Source organism: Daphnia pulicaria, chromosome 3 (assembly GCF_021234035.1).
Source record: "Daphnia pulicaria isolate SC F1-1A chromosome 3, SC_F0-13Bv2, whole genome shotgun sequence".
Taxonomy (NCBI): Eukaryota; Metazoa; Arthropoda; class Branchiopoda; order Diplostraca; family Daphniidae; genus Daphnia; species Daphnia pulicaria.
In genome coordinates, this window is record NC_060915.1 from 7,903,927 (window position 1) to 7,919,710 (window position 15,784).

At 43.7% G+C, this 15,784-nt stretch overlaps 1 protein-coding gene across 1 annotated transcript; it reads left to right on the forward strand.

Moving 5' to 3' along the window:
* Positions 1 to 3,515: 3,515 nt before the first annotated feature.
* On the forward strand, positions 3,516 to 12,394 carry LOC124328278 (protein apterous-like). The gene is made up of 4 exons (XM_046786985.1): positions 3,516 to 4,269; positions 9,338 to 9,951; positions 10,078 to 10,909; positions 11,799 to 12,394. The coding sequence occupies exons 1-4, from the start codon at positions 4,219 to 4,221 to the stop codon at positions 12,243 to 12,245; spliced, it is 1,944 nt and encodes a 647-aa protein (XP_046642941.1). The 5' UTR covers positions 3,516 to 4,218; the 3' UTR covers positions 12,246 to 12,394.
* Positions 12,395 to 15,784: the final 3,390 nt, after the last annotated feature.

Genomic DNA, 15,784 nt, shown 5'->3' on the forward strand with positions numbered 1-15,784 from the left:
AAGAGAAAAGCCCTTGTGTCCCTTTTTTCTGTATTCAACATTTTCAATAGAAGAAGAACGTCGGGGGGAAGAAAAAAATAATGTTTTTTTTTATTTTTTATTTCAAAAGAATCAAAAATATAAATATACACAAGGTGTGTGTTGGTTTTGGCTGCCAAGAGACTGAGATGTTGAGGACCAGGATCTAACAGTCCAGCAGGGTCCCTCGGCAACTGGAGGATTGATAACATCTTTACTCAACAGCAACGCCGCCGCCTCTCTGCTCCCGCTTCTTCTTCTTCTTTTTCTTTTTCTTTTTTTAAATAGACGATATTATATTCAAATGTTTTCTTAGATTCTTTTTCGTAGGGGGGACTAAATAAAGAAAAGAACATGGGACAAGAGGAAGGAAATGATGGTGAATGATTTCGAAACACGCAACGGTCGCAACACGTTGACGGCCGAGAGCCAACACCTTCGACGTCACACGAAATTCAAGAAATTAGTCGTCAAAGGACGAAAACCAAATCAAAAATAAAAGAATCATTTTAAAAGAAAAGAACATGTTAATGCCTGAAATCAAACGATATCACAACAAATAAATGAGTTAAGTAGAAGAGACTGGGCCATCGTCAGCTCAGTGTCAACTTCTCTAATAAAGGCGGCGTAGATAGGGAATAGAAAATTCCTAGTTCTATATGGATCTACTGGACTGCTGCAGGGCTGTATATCTACTAGATTACCTCTGCGCTGCTGGATCCATCAGTGGCCATCACCACTATCCACACCGATGGACCATTTGACCAAACGGTCTTCAAATAAGTGACCAGGAGCTGGACCAGCTCGACAAATGACCACCATGGGAGACATGGCGACTAGCGCATGGGGGATTCTTGCACTTTTGGCACACAATATACAGCTAGGGGGAGGGCTCTATGGGCTAACCTCAGTGTCCACATAAGCACTCGTATGTATGGCTACTGGTTTAAAAAGGAAAAAAGGTAAAAAAAAAAATAAAGATGAAGCCAAGAGATTATTGATTTAAAAGGAAACTGAGAAGATGATGATATTCGTTTTTCTTTGGCTTCCCAGTAGCAGCTAAAATATATATTGGGCCAGCAGGAGGCTCTGATCTCACGCTGCTTTCGCGCCGACACAACAACGTCCCGCAGCTCTATGGCCCGTCATCAACCCGGGGTATATTAGTCTATTCGAGAGAAAACAGAAAAAAAAGGAATAAAATAATAAAAAGAACAAGGTAACAACCCACACAAAAGAAAAAAAGGGATAAAAACAAAATATATTTATACAAATTTCCAGAAAGAAAGAAAATACTGGTGAGCTGCCCATCTGAAAGAGAGAGAGAAAACCTGCTCCCGAACTGCCTTTTTTTTTTTTGGCTTCGTTTGATGGATTGATACATGACTTGTTACTTACAATTCTTGTTTCTTTTTTTTTCTTTTTTTATTTCTTTCTTGTGTGGGGCATTTCAATGGTTGCGCATACGAGACGCTATAGAGAAAAAAGGGACGGACTTTTTTGTTTTTGTTGGGTTTTTGTCTCCACGAAAAAAAGAAGAAAAAACTGAAATAAAAAATTCCTAAGACTCTATAAAGCTGAGGGGGACTTTTTCTGTGTCTGTGCAGACAGAGCTGGTCGTCCTTTTTTTTATTTTATTTTTTTTATTCTTTCGGACGAGCGATTGAATCGTCAGCATCGCGAGATTGACGGATGGCGTAATAATTCCGCTTTCGGGTAGGAGGAGTTAAATGCTCTTTTTCCATTTTTCTTCTTCTTTTTTTCTTTCGAAAGACATTTTACGGGTTTTTATTTTTATTTGGGATGTCCCTCTGAATTGAGTTGCTCCGCTCTCGACTCTTTTTTTTGTGTGTGTGTGTGTGCACCTTCATTACGATTGCCACTCCACTCTAGCGGCTAACTAGTTACGCCCATAAATAGGTGTGTTACTCATTAGCCGTTACCGCCTTGTTCTCTCTTTGTTTTCACACCTCTCGGCGTAAAACTCCTTTTTGTAATTGCTAATGTATTCCACGGGAATAAAATGACGGCAGCAGCGCCACCGCTACTTCGATTCCCAATTTTTCGATCCCCAGTAGAATTTTTAAAATGCGAATTAAAAGAAAGAAGAGAAGAGGAACGCGCTTTTATACATCAAGATTCATAGTACGTTCAAATATTAGAATGATAATTTTTGTTTTTTGTCTACTCCTTTCGGCCATCCAATAACTCTGCCAGCCAGCGTCCTGTCATAACGAATGAATAACACCACTTTTCTGGAATACATCAACACTCGTGAGGAAAACCGATGAGAGTCATCCTCTTCTCTTTCCAGTTTTTCTTTTTGTTTTTTTTTTCTTTACTTTGTCTAAAAGACACTGCGCACATGGGAGAAGCTCGTGCCTGACCCGAACCAGAGATGAGAGACTCTGACAGGTTAAGTTAATACGCAAATGTTCCCTTAACACCGGTCCCGAGCTCTTCCTGCCTTGTGTGTGTGTGTGTGTGTGTGAACGCCTTGGCGTATGGCACGGAACCAAAAGAAAAAAAGAACAAAAATATTCGAGACCAAACCTTTCCGAAAAAGAGTTATGTTTCTTTAAATATAAATATATGTATATGCACAGGCCCACGAGCTAGCCAACCAAAAGCGAGCCTCCTCCTATAGATACCCACGCAGGTAAGGATCCAGGCGATTTATATGACGTGTTGAATTTATACGGCGTGTAGGTAGAGCCGAGCGTTATGCGTATTTGTTTTTTCTTCTTCTTCCCTTTAAGCTCAAATCAATTCCTCTCAACAAATATCTTGGCTATATACCCAACATTTCGTGTGGTTGTGTGTGTGTTTTGTGTTTATACACACAAACATCAATCAAAGACATCAAAATAATGCCCTAAACAAAAACAAAAACAAAAAATTGATTGCCGTTTTCCTTAAGGACTTAAAGAAGAAAAACAAAGTGATGGGTCGAAGAAATCCCAATAAGATACAAGACAGTTATAACGTCAGAATCATGTCATCGACATTTCGTTTGGGGATGAATAATGAATGATCGAAGGGGTTAAGGAAAGAAAAAAAAGGGAAAAATCTGGAAAAAAGTCTGAAAAAGGGGAAGAAGAAGAAGAAAATAAAACAGAAAAAAATCAAGGAGGCTGTAGGATATCATAACACACAGAAAATATAAACCGCAGCTCGAAATAAACTATGTAAACCAGTCTTGTTTCATTTCGGAGAAAATGTTGTGGGCGGAATATCATCTCCATTTCAAATATGGTTACAACACACAAAACAGAAAGAAAGAAAAAAGAACCACCAACATTTCGGTCGAAAAAAAAAGAAATAAGAAAGTGTGTGGTGGTGGTGGTAGTAGTATAGTAGTCGTCATATAGTCCGTATCTCTCCAGAGAGAGAGAGAGTGGGAGGAGCTTAATCAGGCAAAGGGGGAGGGGGCGCCACACACACAAGGGGCCCTATTCAACCAGCAGCAGCAGCAGCACCATCCATCCATCCAACCAGTCCAAGTAAAGAGAGAGAGCCCTTTGGGTTGGGGAGGGTTTATTTATCCGCGTAGTAGAGCCGGTGAGGCCGTCAGTACTGCCAAAGTGGAGGACCACCTCACACCACACGAACGCAGTCGTCCATCCGCCAGCACCAGTTGATTCAGCGAACTATTTTTCATCCATCACCCAAAAACACCATTTAGCTAAAAACATTTTATTTCAACAATCAACGTCGTGTTTGCCGCATCGCAGTTTCTTCACATTTTGTTGGCAAATTTCCCAATTTTTTGGGGGGTTTTGTTGGGTTTGCGCTTGCGCCGAGTGACGGGAGTGAACGACCAGCTCACCAACCGGGAGAGTTGTTTGTTTTGTTTTGTGGGGCAGCACGAAGAAAGAAAAAAGAAAAAAAACAAGAAAAGAATTTTCCTTTTTGTAAATTCTTCTCGTTGTAACTTCCGCGCCGTCAATGCGGAAGAACCAGAACATCACGGCCAAGTTTTGAAAGAAGAAGAAGAAAACAAATTCAAAACGGGACGAGTTTTTTGACGAGACTTTCACCCACGCAGGGACACAGACGAATCGTCCTCAATTTTTCCATCACTCGACTTATCGTTTTGACTGGACACTTATCATTTGCAAGAAAAGAGAAACTTCATAGTTTCTTCTTTCTTTTCAAATTCAACCGGAAAATCAAATCATCAACCCGACCGCAAGTTCAATGGGAATTCTTCAAGGCGATTCACCTACACCGGGGCCTGCTATGTACTGGGTAAGTTCTAGACTTTAATTCATTGTCATTCCAACAGCGAACACGATCATGTGTCTTAGTTTTTTTTTTTTTGGGGGGGGGGTTTATTGTCGTCACCATAATCGAACGACTTTCCCATATTCGGTGGTCTCGGAAAAGAACCCCCAAACCGTAGAGTCCACACTATATCAAAGTCCTGACTATGTATCTAATAAGAGACAGCGGAAATCCCCGGGTATTTTTATTCCGAAATTTTGAATGATGATTCAATTAGATGTGGCGTGCGTTACACGACCGATAATTGACGAAGCGCGAGACAATAGTTTTTTTTATTATTTCCCCATCATATCATGTGTGTACACAATGAAACGGGACTTTTTACCATGCATGTAGGTAGAGTGTTAGTAGGGAGAAAAAAGAGGGGTTGTATTAGGGTTTGGTGGGTTTGGTACGGTACTGGTCTAATAATATTTCCAACCCTATTTTTGTATACACTTGTGTGGAGAGGGACTACCGTAGTCCATGCAGTCAGTGTTAGGGGAGTTGGTTGGTTAGGGGGGGGAGTGAAAATAAAAGATGATAATAATAGAGTAGACCGGTGTTGATGATGATGATGGAGGAGGTGGGGTAAGGGTTGCCACTGCCAACAACTCCCACTCCTACCACCAGCCAGTTCTCTTACTGCTGCTGCTGGCTCTCTACGGCTCGTGTAAACCAGTAGGGACGGATGGAGTCCCAAGTCGAGAGAGAGTAAAAGAAGAGGGGGGTGAGATCGAGTCATCATTTGCAGTTAAGAGGAGGAAAAACTGTGCGCCATCATCGCGCCAGGATGACCAGGTGTGTTACACGTCCGCGCGCGCACTCGCCGATGTCTAACATTTCCCGTTTTTCACGTCCGTCCGTCACAATGAAAAACTTGTAGCGTCAAATAAGCGAAACTTCTCCCCTAATTTCTATCCCCCCCCCTTCACTATCCTCATCCTGCCCGTTATGTGTGGGACCTTGTGAAAATGATGATTGACGTCACATTGAGATATTTCGATTTTCGCGGTTCAGTTGGCCAATGGCGAACATATGAACTTTTATTCAAATAAACACACAAATAGTGAGGAGGCTGGTCAGGCGAAAAAAATGTCGGAATCGTTTCACGGCTAAACGGTGGCGGCGCATCTCTTTGTGGCTAGTCGGGAAAAGTGAACTTTGTGTGTTTAAAAAGGAAATTGCTGTAGTTTTGATCACCAATCTTGAATTGAAAAAAAAAAAACCTCGAAAGATATAGGGCCGAACAATAGTTGATGCTAAACAAAGACCCGTAAAAACAAGTATAGATGTGTGGGTATACATGCATGCGAAGACGGGAAACCAAATTGATTGACAAGCCGAGTACAGGAATTTAAAACAATACCATTTGCAGCTAAATAAGAAAGAAACGGTCAACGCCGCCGGATGCTCATCCGGATGAGCTCCAACTCGACTGTCGCCTTCTATATCTCCGCTCAAGTCTTCTTGTCCTTTTTTTTTTCATTTTCTTCGACCTCCCTCAATGTTTTTAATCCGATTTTTCGGATCCCCTTGTAAAAAAAAAAAAAAAAATGTCTTGACCATTTTTGTGTCTTTATTTGTATGAGAGTGGTGGTGCCATCCTCTTGTTGAAATCGACAAGAAAACGCGAAGGAGAGAGAAACAAGACAAAAAGACTATCCGCCTCTTGCCGTCTCGCACAATCGGTCGTGGCGCAAATCTCTTCCGGTTCGAAGGAAAAATCGTCGAACTTTTTTTTTATTATTTCAGTAAAACAAAAAATTTTCTCAGAAAATTTCACAAAAAAAACAAAAAATTCCCCCCACATCCAAAAAAGGAGCGCCCTTTTTCTTTCCACGGAATTCAAAAAAATATGGTTCGTCTTGATATTGCCAAACGGCCGATTCAATACGCCCCGCGATTGCGGACGACGCAAATGGCGTTCTTGTATCATCACGTTCCGAATCATAAAAACCGAATAGGTACGGGCTCAACAGGGGAATAACATTATTCAGAAATTCAGCTTACAAAAAAAAAAAAAAAATAGAAACGAATTCTTTCGAGTCAGGTATATATATAACTAGTGACGCTGCGTAACTTTCCGCGTGGATGAGCCAGCGCCATCCACCCGACTCCTTAACCGTCCACAAACGAGGCATTTCTGACACTCTGACAATAAATAAAATAAATAAATAAAAAACCATCCGAGTAATGAAAATGGTGGCACGGCCATTCCAAGAATTGACGGTGGGCTCTTCTTGATGCCAAACGATATGATGGCCAAATACCAAAAAAATACGCGGACGTCGTTTCACGCGCCCCTTGCAGTTCCCCCCCCCCCCCTTTTTTCTGTGTTGTTGTTGGTTGTCAGTCGAGGCTCTTAACTTTGTTGACTACCCAAAGACGATATTAGCCGCAACATATTTATAACTCTTCGAAGATTTTTGTTTTCTTCTTCTTCTTCTTCCCGACGCCCACTAAAATTCCCGGGTTCGTGTTCTCTCTAACCGACCCGAAAGTTATTTCTTTTTTTTTCCGAAAACACAAACTGCTTGAGCTATGAAACAAAACCAACAAGAATAAAAACAACTCTCTACTTCTTCTTCTTCTTCTTGTTTGACCGTTTGAAAACAAAGAAAAAAGGCGCAAGTCGTTGAATAATCTTGTTTGAAAAGTCTGTCACGGTTAACCGCTCGCTGGTGTTTCCCTTCTGATTATCATATTGACGCGGGGTATAGCACCAACAAGACAATTGGTTAGGTTATACAGTGAAACAGAGAGACTTTGACTCTCTTTAGACAGTGGCCGTTTATTGTTCTTCGCTCCTGTTGTGAAAAAAGCCACACACAAAAAAAAGATTTTATTTTATTTTTGGGTGAATAAAGAAAAATAGTAGCCGTAAAACATTTCTGAGATCAATCTGCGCTGCTGTTGGTGGCGATGTAGATTTAGAGACAAGAACAGTTCAGTTATATCCTTCTTCCTGCTAGTCAAGCCGTCGCCAGCTCAGCAGCAGCAGCAGCAGCAGCAGCTTCCAGTTGTGTGTGTATGTCTTGGGCGACGACGTGTTGTGCATAACACGCACGCAATCAAAGCGCAGCAGTGACCAGCCAGCCAGCAGCTCCCCGAGTCCATAGCAGAGAGTCTCTGGCTCTGCAGCGTTTTTATCTCGATGTATATCTCTATCTTCTCTGCGTTGTTGTTGTTGTTGTTGTGCGTGCATGCGTGTTTGTGTGAGAGACTTGTGGGCCGAGCGCGATGAGATCGGATTTCTTTCGCTTCCCTGGCTCGAGGATCTGTAGGATCTCGGGGGTTCAGCAGCTAGCAGCAGCAGCAGCTACTACTACCCCGGCGTGTACGGGTTATGGGAGTGATCGTGTTGACGACATTTCCCATCAAATTGGAACATCAGGAGAACAAAAACGAAAGAGAAACAAAACAAAACACAAAAAAAAAAATCATGTGAACAAGACGGGTGAGCGGAGAATTCGTGATTCGATTCCCCACTTGATTACGGTGAAAAAATGAACAGCAAAAACAAACAAAGAAAACAAACCGAAAAAACTGACGGAGTTGCTCCTGCTGGCCAGATTCCAAGAGAACATGTTTTGTTTTTTTCTTTAAAATAAAACAAAACAACAAAAAATCGAGTCCCGCCCCTTTAAAAGTGAATAATCCATGAAAAATCACAACAATAACTTGTTCGTTTTGTTATTTTCTTCGATTTTTATTTCGAGAGAAAAAACCCGGCAGCTTCGAACAACCGAGTGATGCATCGATCCCCACATATTTCTCTCTCCCTGGCGATGTGTAATCACATTGCATTGACATGGGGGACAAAAAAGGCTTATATGTATATATATACACATATATATGTGCTGATGGAGTAGATAGATCACACAAACAAGAATACGGGTGTATATAGGCAGAAAGAATAGAATAGAATAGAAAAAAAAAAAGAGAGATGAAGACTTTTTTGTTTTATTTTTAGTTTTTGTCCAAATGGGAAATCAAAAGAGAATCAGATGAGATTAGACTCTCCGGACTACTTGGCATATCGTGAAAAGGAGCTTGTGTGTGTGTGTGTGTATTTATACAATATACAACTGGAGATGTCTTTTTTCTCTTGCTTTTGACTTTTAGTGGCAGTTGGTATAAGGGGATGTGAAAGAGAGACGAGAGGAGACAGATCAAGTCGTCGGGGGAGGTGCTGGGCTTTCTTATAGCTCCTGGGACAGGGCGTAATCCGTGTGGTCGCTATATAGCCACACACTGCTGACACTGCTGCTGCATACCATAGGAGAGAGAGAGAGAGAGAGTCCATGCCCAAGATGTGTATAATCTGACGTGTTGAGAGACAGAGAAAGAGCTAAAAAAGTAGAAGAAGAAGAGGACTCTGTTGCTCCTGCTGCTGGGGCGCAACCACTTCTCGGGGTCTCTCCTTGACAATAAATAAGCCTCTTGTGACATCCTCCACCTTTTCTTTCTTCTTGATACAGTCTCTATTGTTATTACTCCTCTTCTCTGGCTGCTATAGCTACTACTACCACTGACGACTGTATTCTATACACTCAACAACCGGACTTAATGTTCTTCTTTGGGGGCTTTCATCGGGCCAGACTAAGAGAACAATAATAGCTGTCATTGCTTATGTCTATATACACTTGACCTGTCCACCTGACCTGTCCCTTTTTCTTTTCTTATTCCTCTCTCTCTCTCTCTTTCTATCTCTTTTTCGGTTGCATCTTGTGTGTGTGGAAAACTGCCCATAAAATCCGAACCAAAACTTCTTGACAAAATAACCCCCCCCCACCAAACAAAAGAAGCGTTTATAACTTCTTCTTCTTCTCGACAAGAGTTTGACGTTGGCTTTTATTTTTCTGCTTTCCGATTTCCATCTGACAAGAGTCTTACCAAACAACCAAAGTTGACGCGGCGTTAAACGGCCGTAAAAGGAGCTAGGGGACGAGATTATATAAGAGCGAGATGATGACCTTATAGGCCTAAGACCGTCATTCGTTTCATATCGATTAACCGATGAATCATTTGGCTGTCTCGTTTCGTTTAGCAACCATATCACAACGAGGAGACGGCCATGAGGGTACGCCCGTCGGCTGTGACGGGAGCCTCGCTGGGAGACGACTTGTCCGTCCACAACAACAACAACAACAACAACAACAACGAGTTGACCGACACTAAAATGATCCAGCATCATCAATCAACCCTTGGCAACACCATGCTGGAACCCAATTTCTACCACCACCACCACCTCCAACAGCAGCAGCAGCAGCCACGCCATCAGGCCGTCCAGCACTTGGTGAAAGAAGAGCGGGAAGAAGTGGCCAACGACGAGGACTCATCGGCCTCAATCTGCCCATCCAAGAGACTAGCGACAGTTCAAGAGCTTCCTCATGAAACCGGGTCTGCAACTGTTGAGCAACAGCCAAGTGGAGTAACGGCCAGCAACAACAACAACAGCACCAACAACAACAACAACACAACAGCAGCGGTCATTTGCGCCGGCTGCGGGTTCAAGATCGTCGATCGCTACTACCTGGTAGCCGTTGACAAAGCCTGGCACAGCGAGTGTCTCAGGTGCGACGAGTGCCGACGGCCACTCGACACGGCCTTGTCCTGTTTCGCCCGCCAGTCGCGCATCTACTGCCGCGAAGACTACAACAGGTAAACAACCCGAAACCATTTCCATTCTACTACTTATAGGCCTATAGAGATAGCGAGAGATAGTATCTCTTTTAATTTCCGAGCAACAACACATCTGAAATGTTTCTTATTGTTGCTGTTGTTCAGGTTGTTTGGCGGTCGCAAACAATGCGCCAAATGCTGCGAAACGCTCCAGCCGGACGAGCTGGTGATGCGCGGACGTGAGCATTTGTTCCACACTCGCTGCTTCAGCTGTCACGTCTGTCAGACTCACTTGATCAAAGGCTCCACTTTCGGAATGGTTGGCGCTCTCATCTTTTGCCAGCAGCATTACCAGCCAGGATCGTCGGCTCCGTCCGGATTCAACGGCCAGCCGTTCGCCGCAACGTCACAGCAGCCACCGGTTGAGACTTACATGGGCCATCATCAAGAGCCTTTCGGCAGTCCTCATCCGTTCGAGCATCACGCCCTCCACCAGCAACAGCATTACCACGGCCAAATGGTCCACTCGACGAGCCTGGTCGATGTTCCCATGATGGAATCCAACAAACTCTACCACCACCAAAGCTCTCCGGCTTCCGGCTCTCCGGCCTCATCGCTCAAGAACCAGCGGGTGCGCACCAAGCGGCGGATGCCGAGCATCAAGTCGTCGGCCGACATGCAGGTCAGCCTGATGAACGAGCGGGAGGACGATTCGTACATGAGCGTCGACGGCGGCGGGATGATGGACACGTCGTCGTCGTCGCCGTGTTCCTCCATGCTGATGGGCTCGATGGGAGGCGCCAACGGCGTCCACGGCAACCAGCAGCAACAGCAGGTCTCGTCCCAGCAGCAGCAGAAGACCAAGCGATTGCGGACGTCTTTCAAGCACCACCAATTGCGCATGCTCAAGTCCTACTTCGCCACCAATCACAACCCGGATGCCAAAGACTTGAAGCAGCTCTCGCAAAAGACCACCCTCTCCAAGCGCGTCCTCCAGGTAAGACAAAAAGAATTTCTCAGCCAAATACTTAATATTCTTATCTCGCTATTGTGTATTCGTTTTTTTTTTTTCTTCTTTCTTTTGGTGTAACAACAACAAAAATTCACAAGGGGGAAAAAGAAAATGGTCAGCAACTCAGCACTCATCACGCTGTTTTTTTTTTTTTTTTTTTTGGCGACAGTACGGACACGCAGACGAAAGTTTTGCAGCTCAGGTGATAGGGTCAAACGGGTTTTTATTTTTTTTATTTTTTTTCTTGCGTGATGTCGTCACATTCCTTCGAATCGACTTTTTTGTTCTCCAGAGTCATTCCTTCGAGCTTCTTTTTTTTTTTTTAATTTATTAATTCCTTCGTAGTTCTTTTCAACACCAGCAAAGGGGGGTGTGTATACAGATAGATATATAGGCCCATACGGGCACAGTAGAAGAGATGGTAGTAAAATACAAAAGCCCATAGTGTTCTGCGCTGCTGTGCTGGGTTAATAACAGCTCCTCTCCTGAGAGAGAGGATCACCATTTTGGCTTTAATATACTCCATATAGGCTGTGGGGGTAGCTCAGGGAGAAGAAAAGAAAAAAAACAACAAAAAGACGGTTAAATATACCAAGAAAATAAGAGAGAGAGAGAGAGAAATAGAGACAGGCACCATGGGGTTTTTGTTTGGTATAGCGAACGTCCGGGGGCGTCGGTTTCTCGTTAGCCCAAAAAAGAAACTCTCGCCGCTGACAGGCGCTGAAAGAAACACCCCATGAGGCCCCTCCTGTTTCACGAGCTGCCTAGTCTAACACATAAACATACGCAACCGCTTACACGTATATCTCCGCTGCTCTTCTATACAAGCTCACATCTAACCGATGAAAATTGAAAATTCTGTGTGTTCCGTCAGGTTTGGTTCCAGAACGCCCGCGCCAAATGGCGTCGTCTCGTGCAGAAAACGGAAGGCGGCGCCGGGGTCAACAGCAGCGGCGTCAGCGGAGGCAACGGCGGACACAACATGAGCAGCAGCAGCAGCAGCAGCGGTGGCAGCAACTGTAGCGGCAGCGGCAACGAAACCGGTTCGCCCGTTCCGTCCTCTTCCGCCTCGCCGTCTCACGTCCGTCAACTCAACGGCCAGCATCATCAACAGCCAGCGGCTTCGATGATGATGATGACCTCCTTCATGGAGCACCAGCAGCACCAGCACCAGCACCAGCAGCAACACCCCAAAATGCATCAACAACATCAACAACAGCACCACATGATGACAACGTCGAGCCGAATGAGCCTCTACGACGAGATCTCGCTCAGTGGCAGCTCAAGTGTCGCCTCGGTCGGTTTCCCTTCACCACTTTGAAATTTTGAATGAATGTCTCCTGTTTTTCTCTTTTTCCTTTAATAAAATGAAAAAAAAAGCCCGATCACCTTTTGACACGATCAAAAAATGACTACAACAACCCGAAAATATAAATATTGATATAATATTATTATTAAAAGAAAGAAAGAAGAAAATAAAGCAAGAAAACATGGCGCGTAGTAGAGTTTTATATATTATGTGTGTTGTCCTCAACTGAAAAATGTTTGTGTGTCTACTTCTTCGTCTTTGCTTTCCTCATTATTCCAGTTGTTTCCTGATTTCTTCCGTTTTGTGCATTGTATAACGTCCTTTTTTAACTAGATCGTATTCATTTATATTTGATATACTATGTTGTGTCTCTCATCAACGAAAAAGACAAAAAGATGATGTACATAGATTATTATTATTACAAAATACAACTTTTTTTTTGTCCCCTTAACATCATTTCAAGGAGAACAGGAAATTCGATTTCGCCTTATAGCTGGCTTTAACAGAAAGAAAGTGTTCCACGACTTTAGCCCTTTGAAGAGAACGAGTCAAACAAGATGGATGAGCAGGAAGCTCTTGTCTTTTCCCAGAGTCAAAGTGAGAACGGGACCAGGAAAGAGAAGCTATAGCTCGGCTCAAATTCAGAGAAATTCACAATGCTGAGCTGCTGATGCTGCTGCTGCTGGTCATCGAACGCGGAAAAAGACGATGGACTCTGCGCTAGTTTTTTCGAACAAAAAAGTCTCCGTGTAACGCCAGCGCACCGCATATGTGTGTAGGCCTATATAGGGTCCCTAGTTTGGTACACAACTTGTGATACTGTGTGCGGTCTCATCAGGGACTGACTTTTGAGGGTGAAATGCACATGCTGACCACATGTTTGACAAGTGTTTTGGCCGCAATATTATTCCGGATTCTTTTTTTGTTTCTTTCTCCCCGTTGCGGTCCCCTTGAGGAAGGAGGTCCTGATGATCTCGGCTGGCGGTCCTTATTCTAGTTTCTCCCAAAAGTCCAACTATTATAGTAACGCTTAAAAGAAAGAGGGAGAGAAGGCAGACAGAAAGAGACTCTTTGAAATCAGAGCTGAGACGCAGTTCATACGGAATGAGAGTCGGAAAAAGGCGCCATCTAGTCTGACTCGAAGCGAAACCAGAAACGGAAAAGAAGAAGAAGAAGAAGACGAAGAAAAAAGGGCAACGCGTGATGTACGATCACTTTGGGAATAACTCTCGCTCGATACTCACCCAAAAGGCGTTCTCGGTATATGTAAAGTCGTGAACCGTCAACGATGACCTCTTGGTTCCGTCGAAAAAGACGAGTCGAGAGAAAGAGAGTTCGAGAAGCAGAAAAAAAGGATTGGATAACACGAGTGAGAACAACTCTACGCGTGTATAGTATACACGCATTTATATACGCAGGCTAGAACTTTGTATGGGCCCAGTTGTCTTCGCTCCAGTCAACAACTCGACACAAAAAAAAGAAAAACAAAATCGGGAAATTTTCAAAAGAAAAAGCTGGAAAATAAAATCTAAAAAAAAAGGGAAACTTGTTATCGCGTCAACACAGTTTCTTTCAACTCTCAATTCTGTCTGGCTGATATCAAACGAGCGTCCCCGTATATATAAAAACCAAAGGCGAGAGAGGAGAGAGCCTTCGCCTTTTTTTCCCCTCTCAGACCTCTCTCAGTCGCGAGGCGGACCCGGCGGACGATAGGAGAATTGCGTTCAAGTGAAAAACGATGTCGTTTCCAGCTTTTGCGTTCGATACATTTAACTGACAAGAGAATAAGCTTTTCGGGACACGAACGAAAATGAACGGCGGGGCGACTGGGAGACGGCGGGAATATTACAACGTTGCCGCTGTCGTAACTTGACGTTCCGCTTTTCATCCAGCCAACTCGTCAAAGATTTCCGATGCTCTCGACGAGTAATGAGACAATTTCCATCCCTTCTTTTTCCTTCCTGGAACACAAAAATATGAGAAGCCTCTTTTTTTTTTTTTTTTTTTCATTTTTCGGTTTGCCTTTTTTGACACTGACGGATAGAGTCGCAGATTCGGGAGACGACACGGCGGTGGGAAAAGCGGAAGTATATTGTCTACAGTGAGCACGTATCTGCGCAGATCCTTTTTGGTCGTTTAACCCGCGGGAATGCGCGTGACGTGCCATCACTGAGTGAGAAATATCAAAACACTCGGGACGTGAGAAAGAGACGAGATCCTGTACACAGCACCCAGCACCCAGCAGCACAGAGTCCGGAAGGAGTTAGGAGAAAAACAAACTAAATTTGGGATGCAATGAGCTCCCACCCGGACATTCCGGGCGGACTAGAGTGAAGATGCGGCAGAGGAAAAAAAAAATAAAATAGACGGCGGGAAAGTATGAAAAATGAATGGGTTGCACTCGAAAGATGACAAAACGGCGTCGGGAAATAGCGGCGCGTGAGGAATGCGATTCCCTTTTTCTCCCCCTTTTTTTTTTTGTTTGTCACGTCCTCCAAAAAAGAGGTGATTTACAGAGGAAATGGCTCGTAACATATCACTTATAAATCATTGAGTCGTTTTCACGACAAGTCACCGAACGAACATCTTTCTCGTGTCTTCCTCACTTAAACAAGGAGTCGAGTAATAACAGTCGTGAGGGAACCAAAACCTAAACCACTTCCACATGTCATTTCCACTTCCGATTTCGACTGGATCTGCCGATCTAGAGATCCGCAGTGGTTGATGTTGGTCAGGAATATGACAAGATAAATTCAATCTGGCTGTTTATTAAAAAAAAAAAAAATTGGATTGCACCAAAATCGAGAGTGTGTGGTGTGGTCACGCCATCGACGAAAAGGTCGTCTAGGCTCGAATTCAAAGAAGAAGAAGAGCCAAAAAGGTCAGGCCCACATATGTGTCAAATAGGGAAACGTGTGTTCGAATGGAGAGGATAGAGCTCTGGCGGTTGGGACATGGGAGTTGACGTCAAAGTGAACGGGAGATCGCGGAGCCCGGGGTATAATGTGGATGAATACATGGGGGGTCGCGAGACCACACGGCAGCGAAATGGTTTAAAATTTATTAAAATAGGAAAAGAAGAAAAGAGAGTACAGCGGCAAACTGTCAATGATGTTCGCCGAATGACGCGAGACTTATTGGCATTATGCAAATGGCATAGTTCACTCCCAAGACATCTGTTACACTTTGGAGAGGTTGACACGCAAACAAAAGAGGAGCCCGAACGGATCATTAATTATGCGCAACGGAACAAGAAATAATAAAAATCTCTTTCAAATTTGTGGCGGGGACCGTTTTAAGCCTTTTGTCATTTGATTGTAGCCTATACATAGAAAAAGCGAACCTATATAATTATCTATTTATGATTTCCACTTCTTGATGATCGGCGCGTTCATCTGTTACACTGTGTATAATCCCTTGATTCTCTATTGGCTTCCAAGAGGGTCCTGGGGGTGTTATGAGGACCGTTTTTTCGGACAATTTGCGGGTTTCGTGCGAATTTTTACTCTGATGTTGTCCGTGGGCTTGATGAAATTTGTCGAGACAAAAAA

What these genes read in the sequence shown, in the direction of transcription:
- LOC124328278 (XM_046786985.1), top strand. Translation starts at nt 4,219, where the DNA reads ATGGGAATTCTTCAAGGCGATTCACCTACACCGGGGCCTGCTATGTAC. An exon ending in CGGGGCCTGCTATGTACTGG is followed by an intron (nt 4,270 to 9,337) that starts GTAAGTTCTAGA and finishes CGTTTCGTTTAG; the next exon opens with CAACCATATCACAACGAGGA. An exon ending in TCTCCAAGCGCGTCCTCCAG is followed by an intron (nt 10,910 to 11,798) that starts GTAAGACAAAAA and finishes GTGTTCCGTCAG; the next exon opens with GTTTGGTTCCAGAACGCCCG.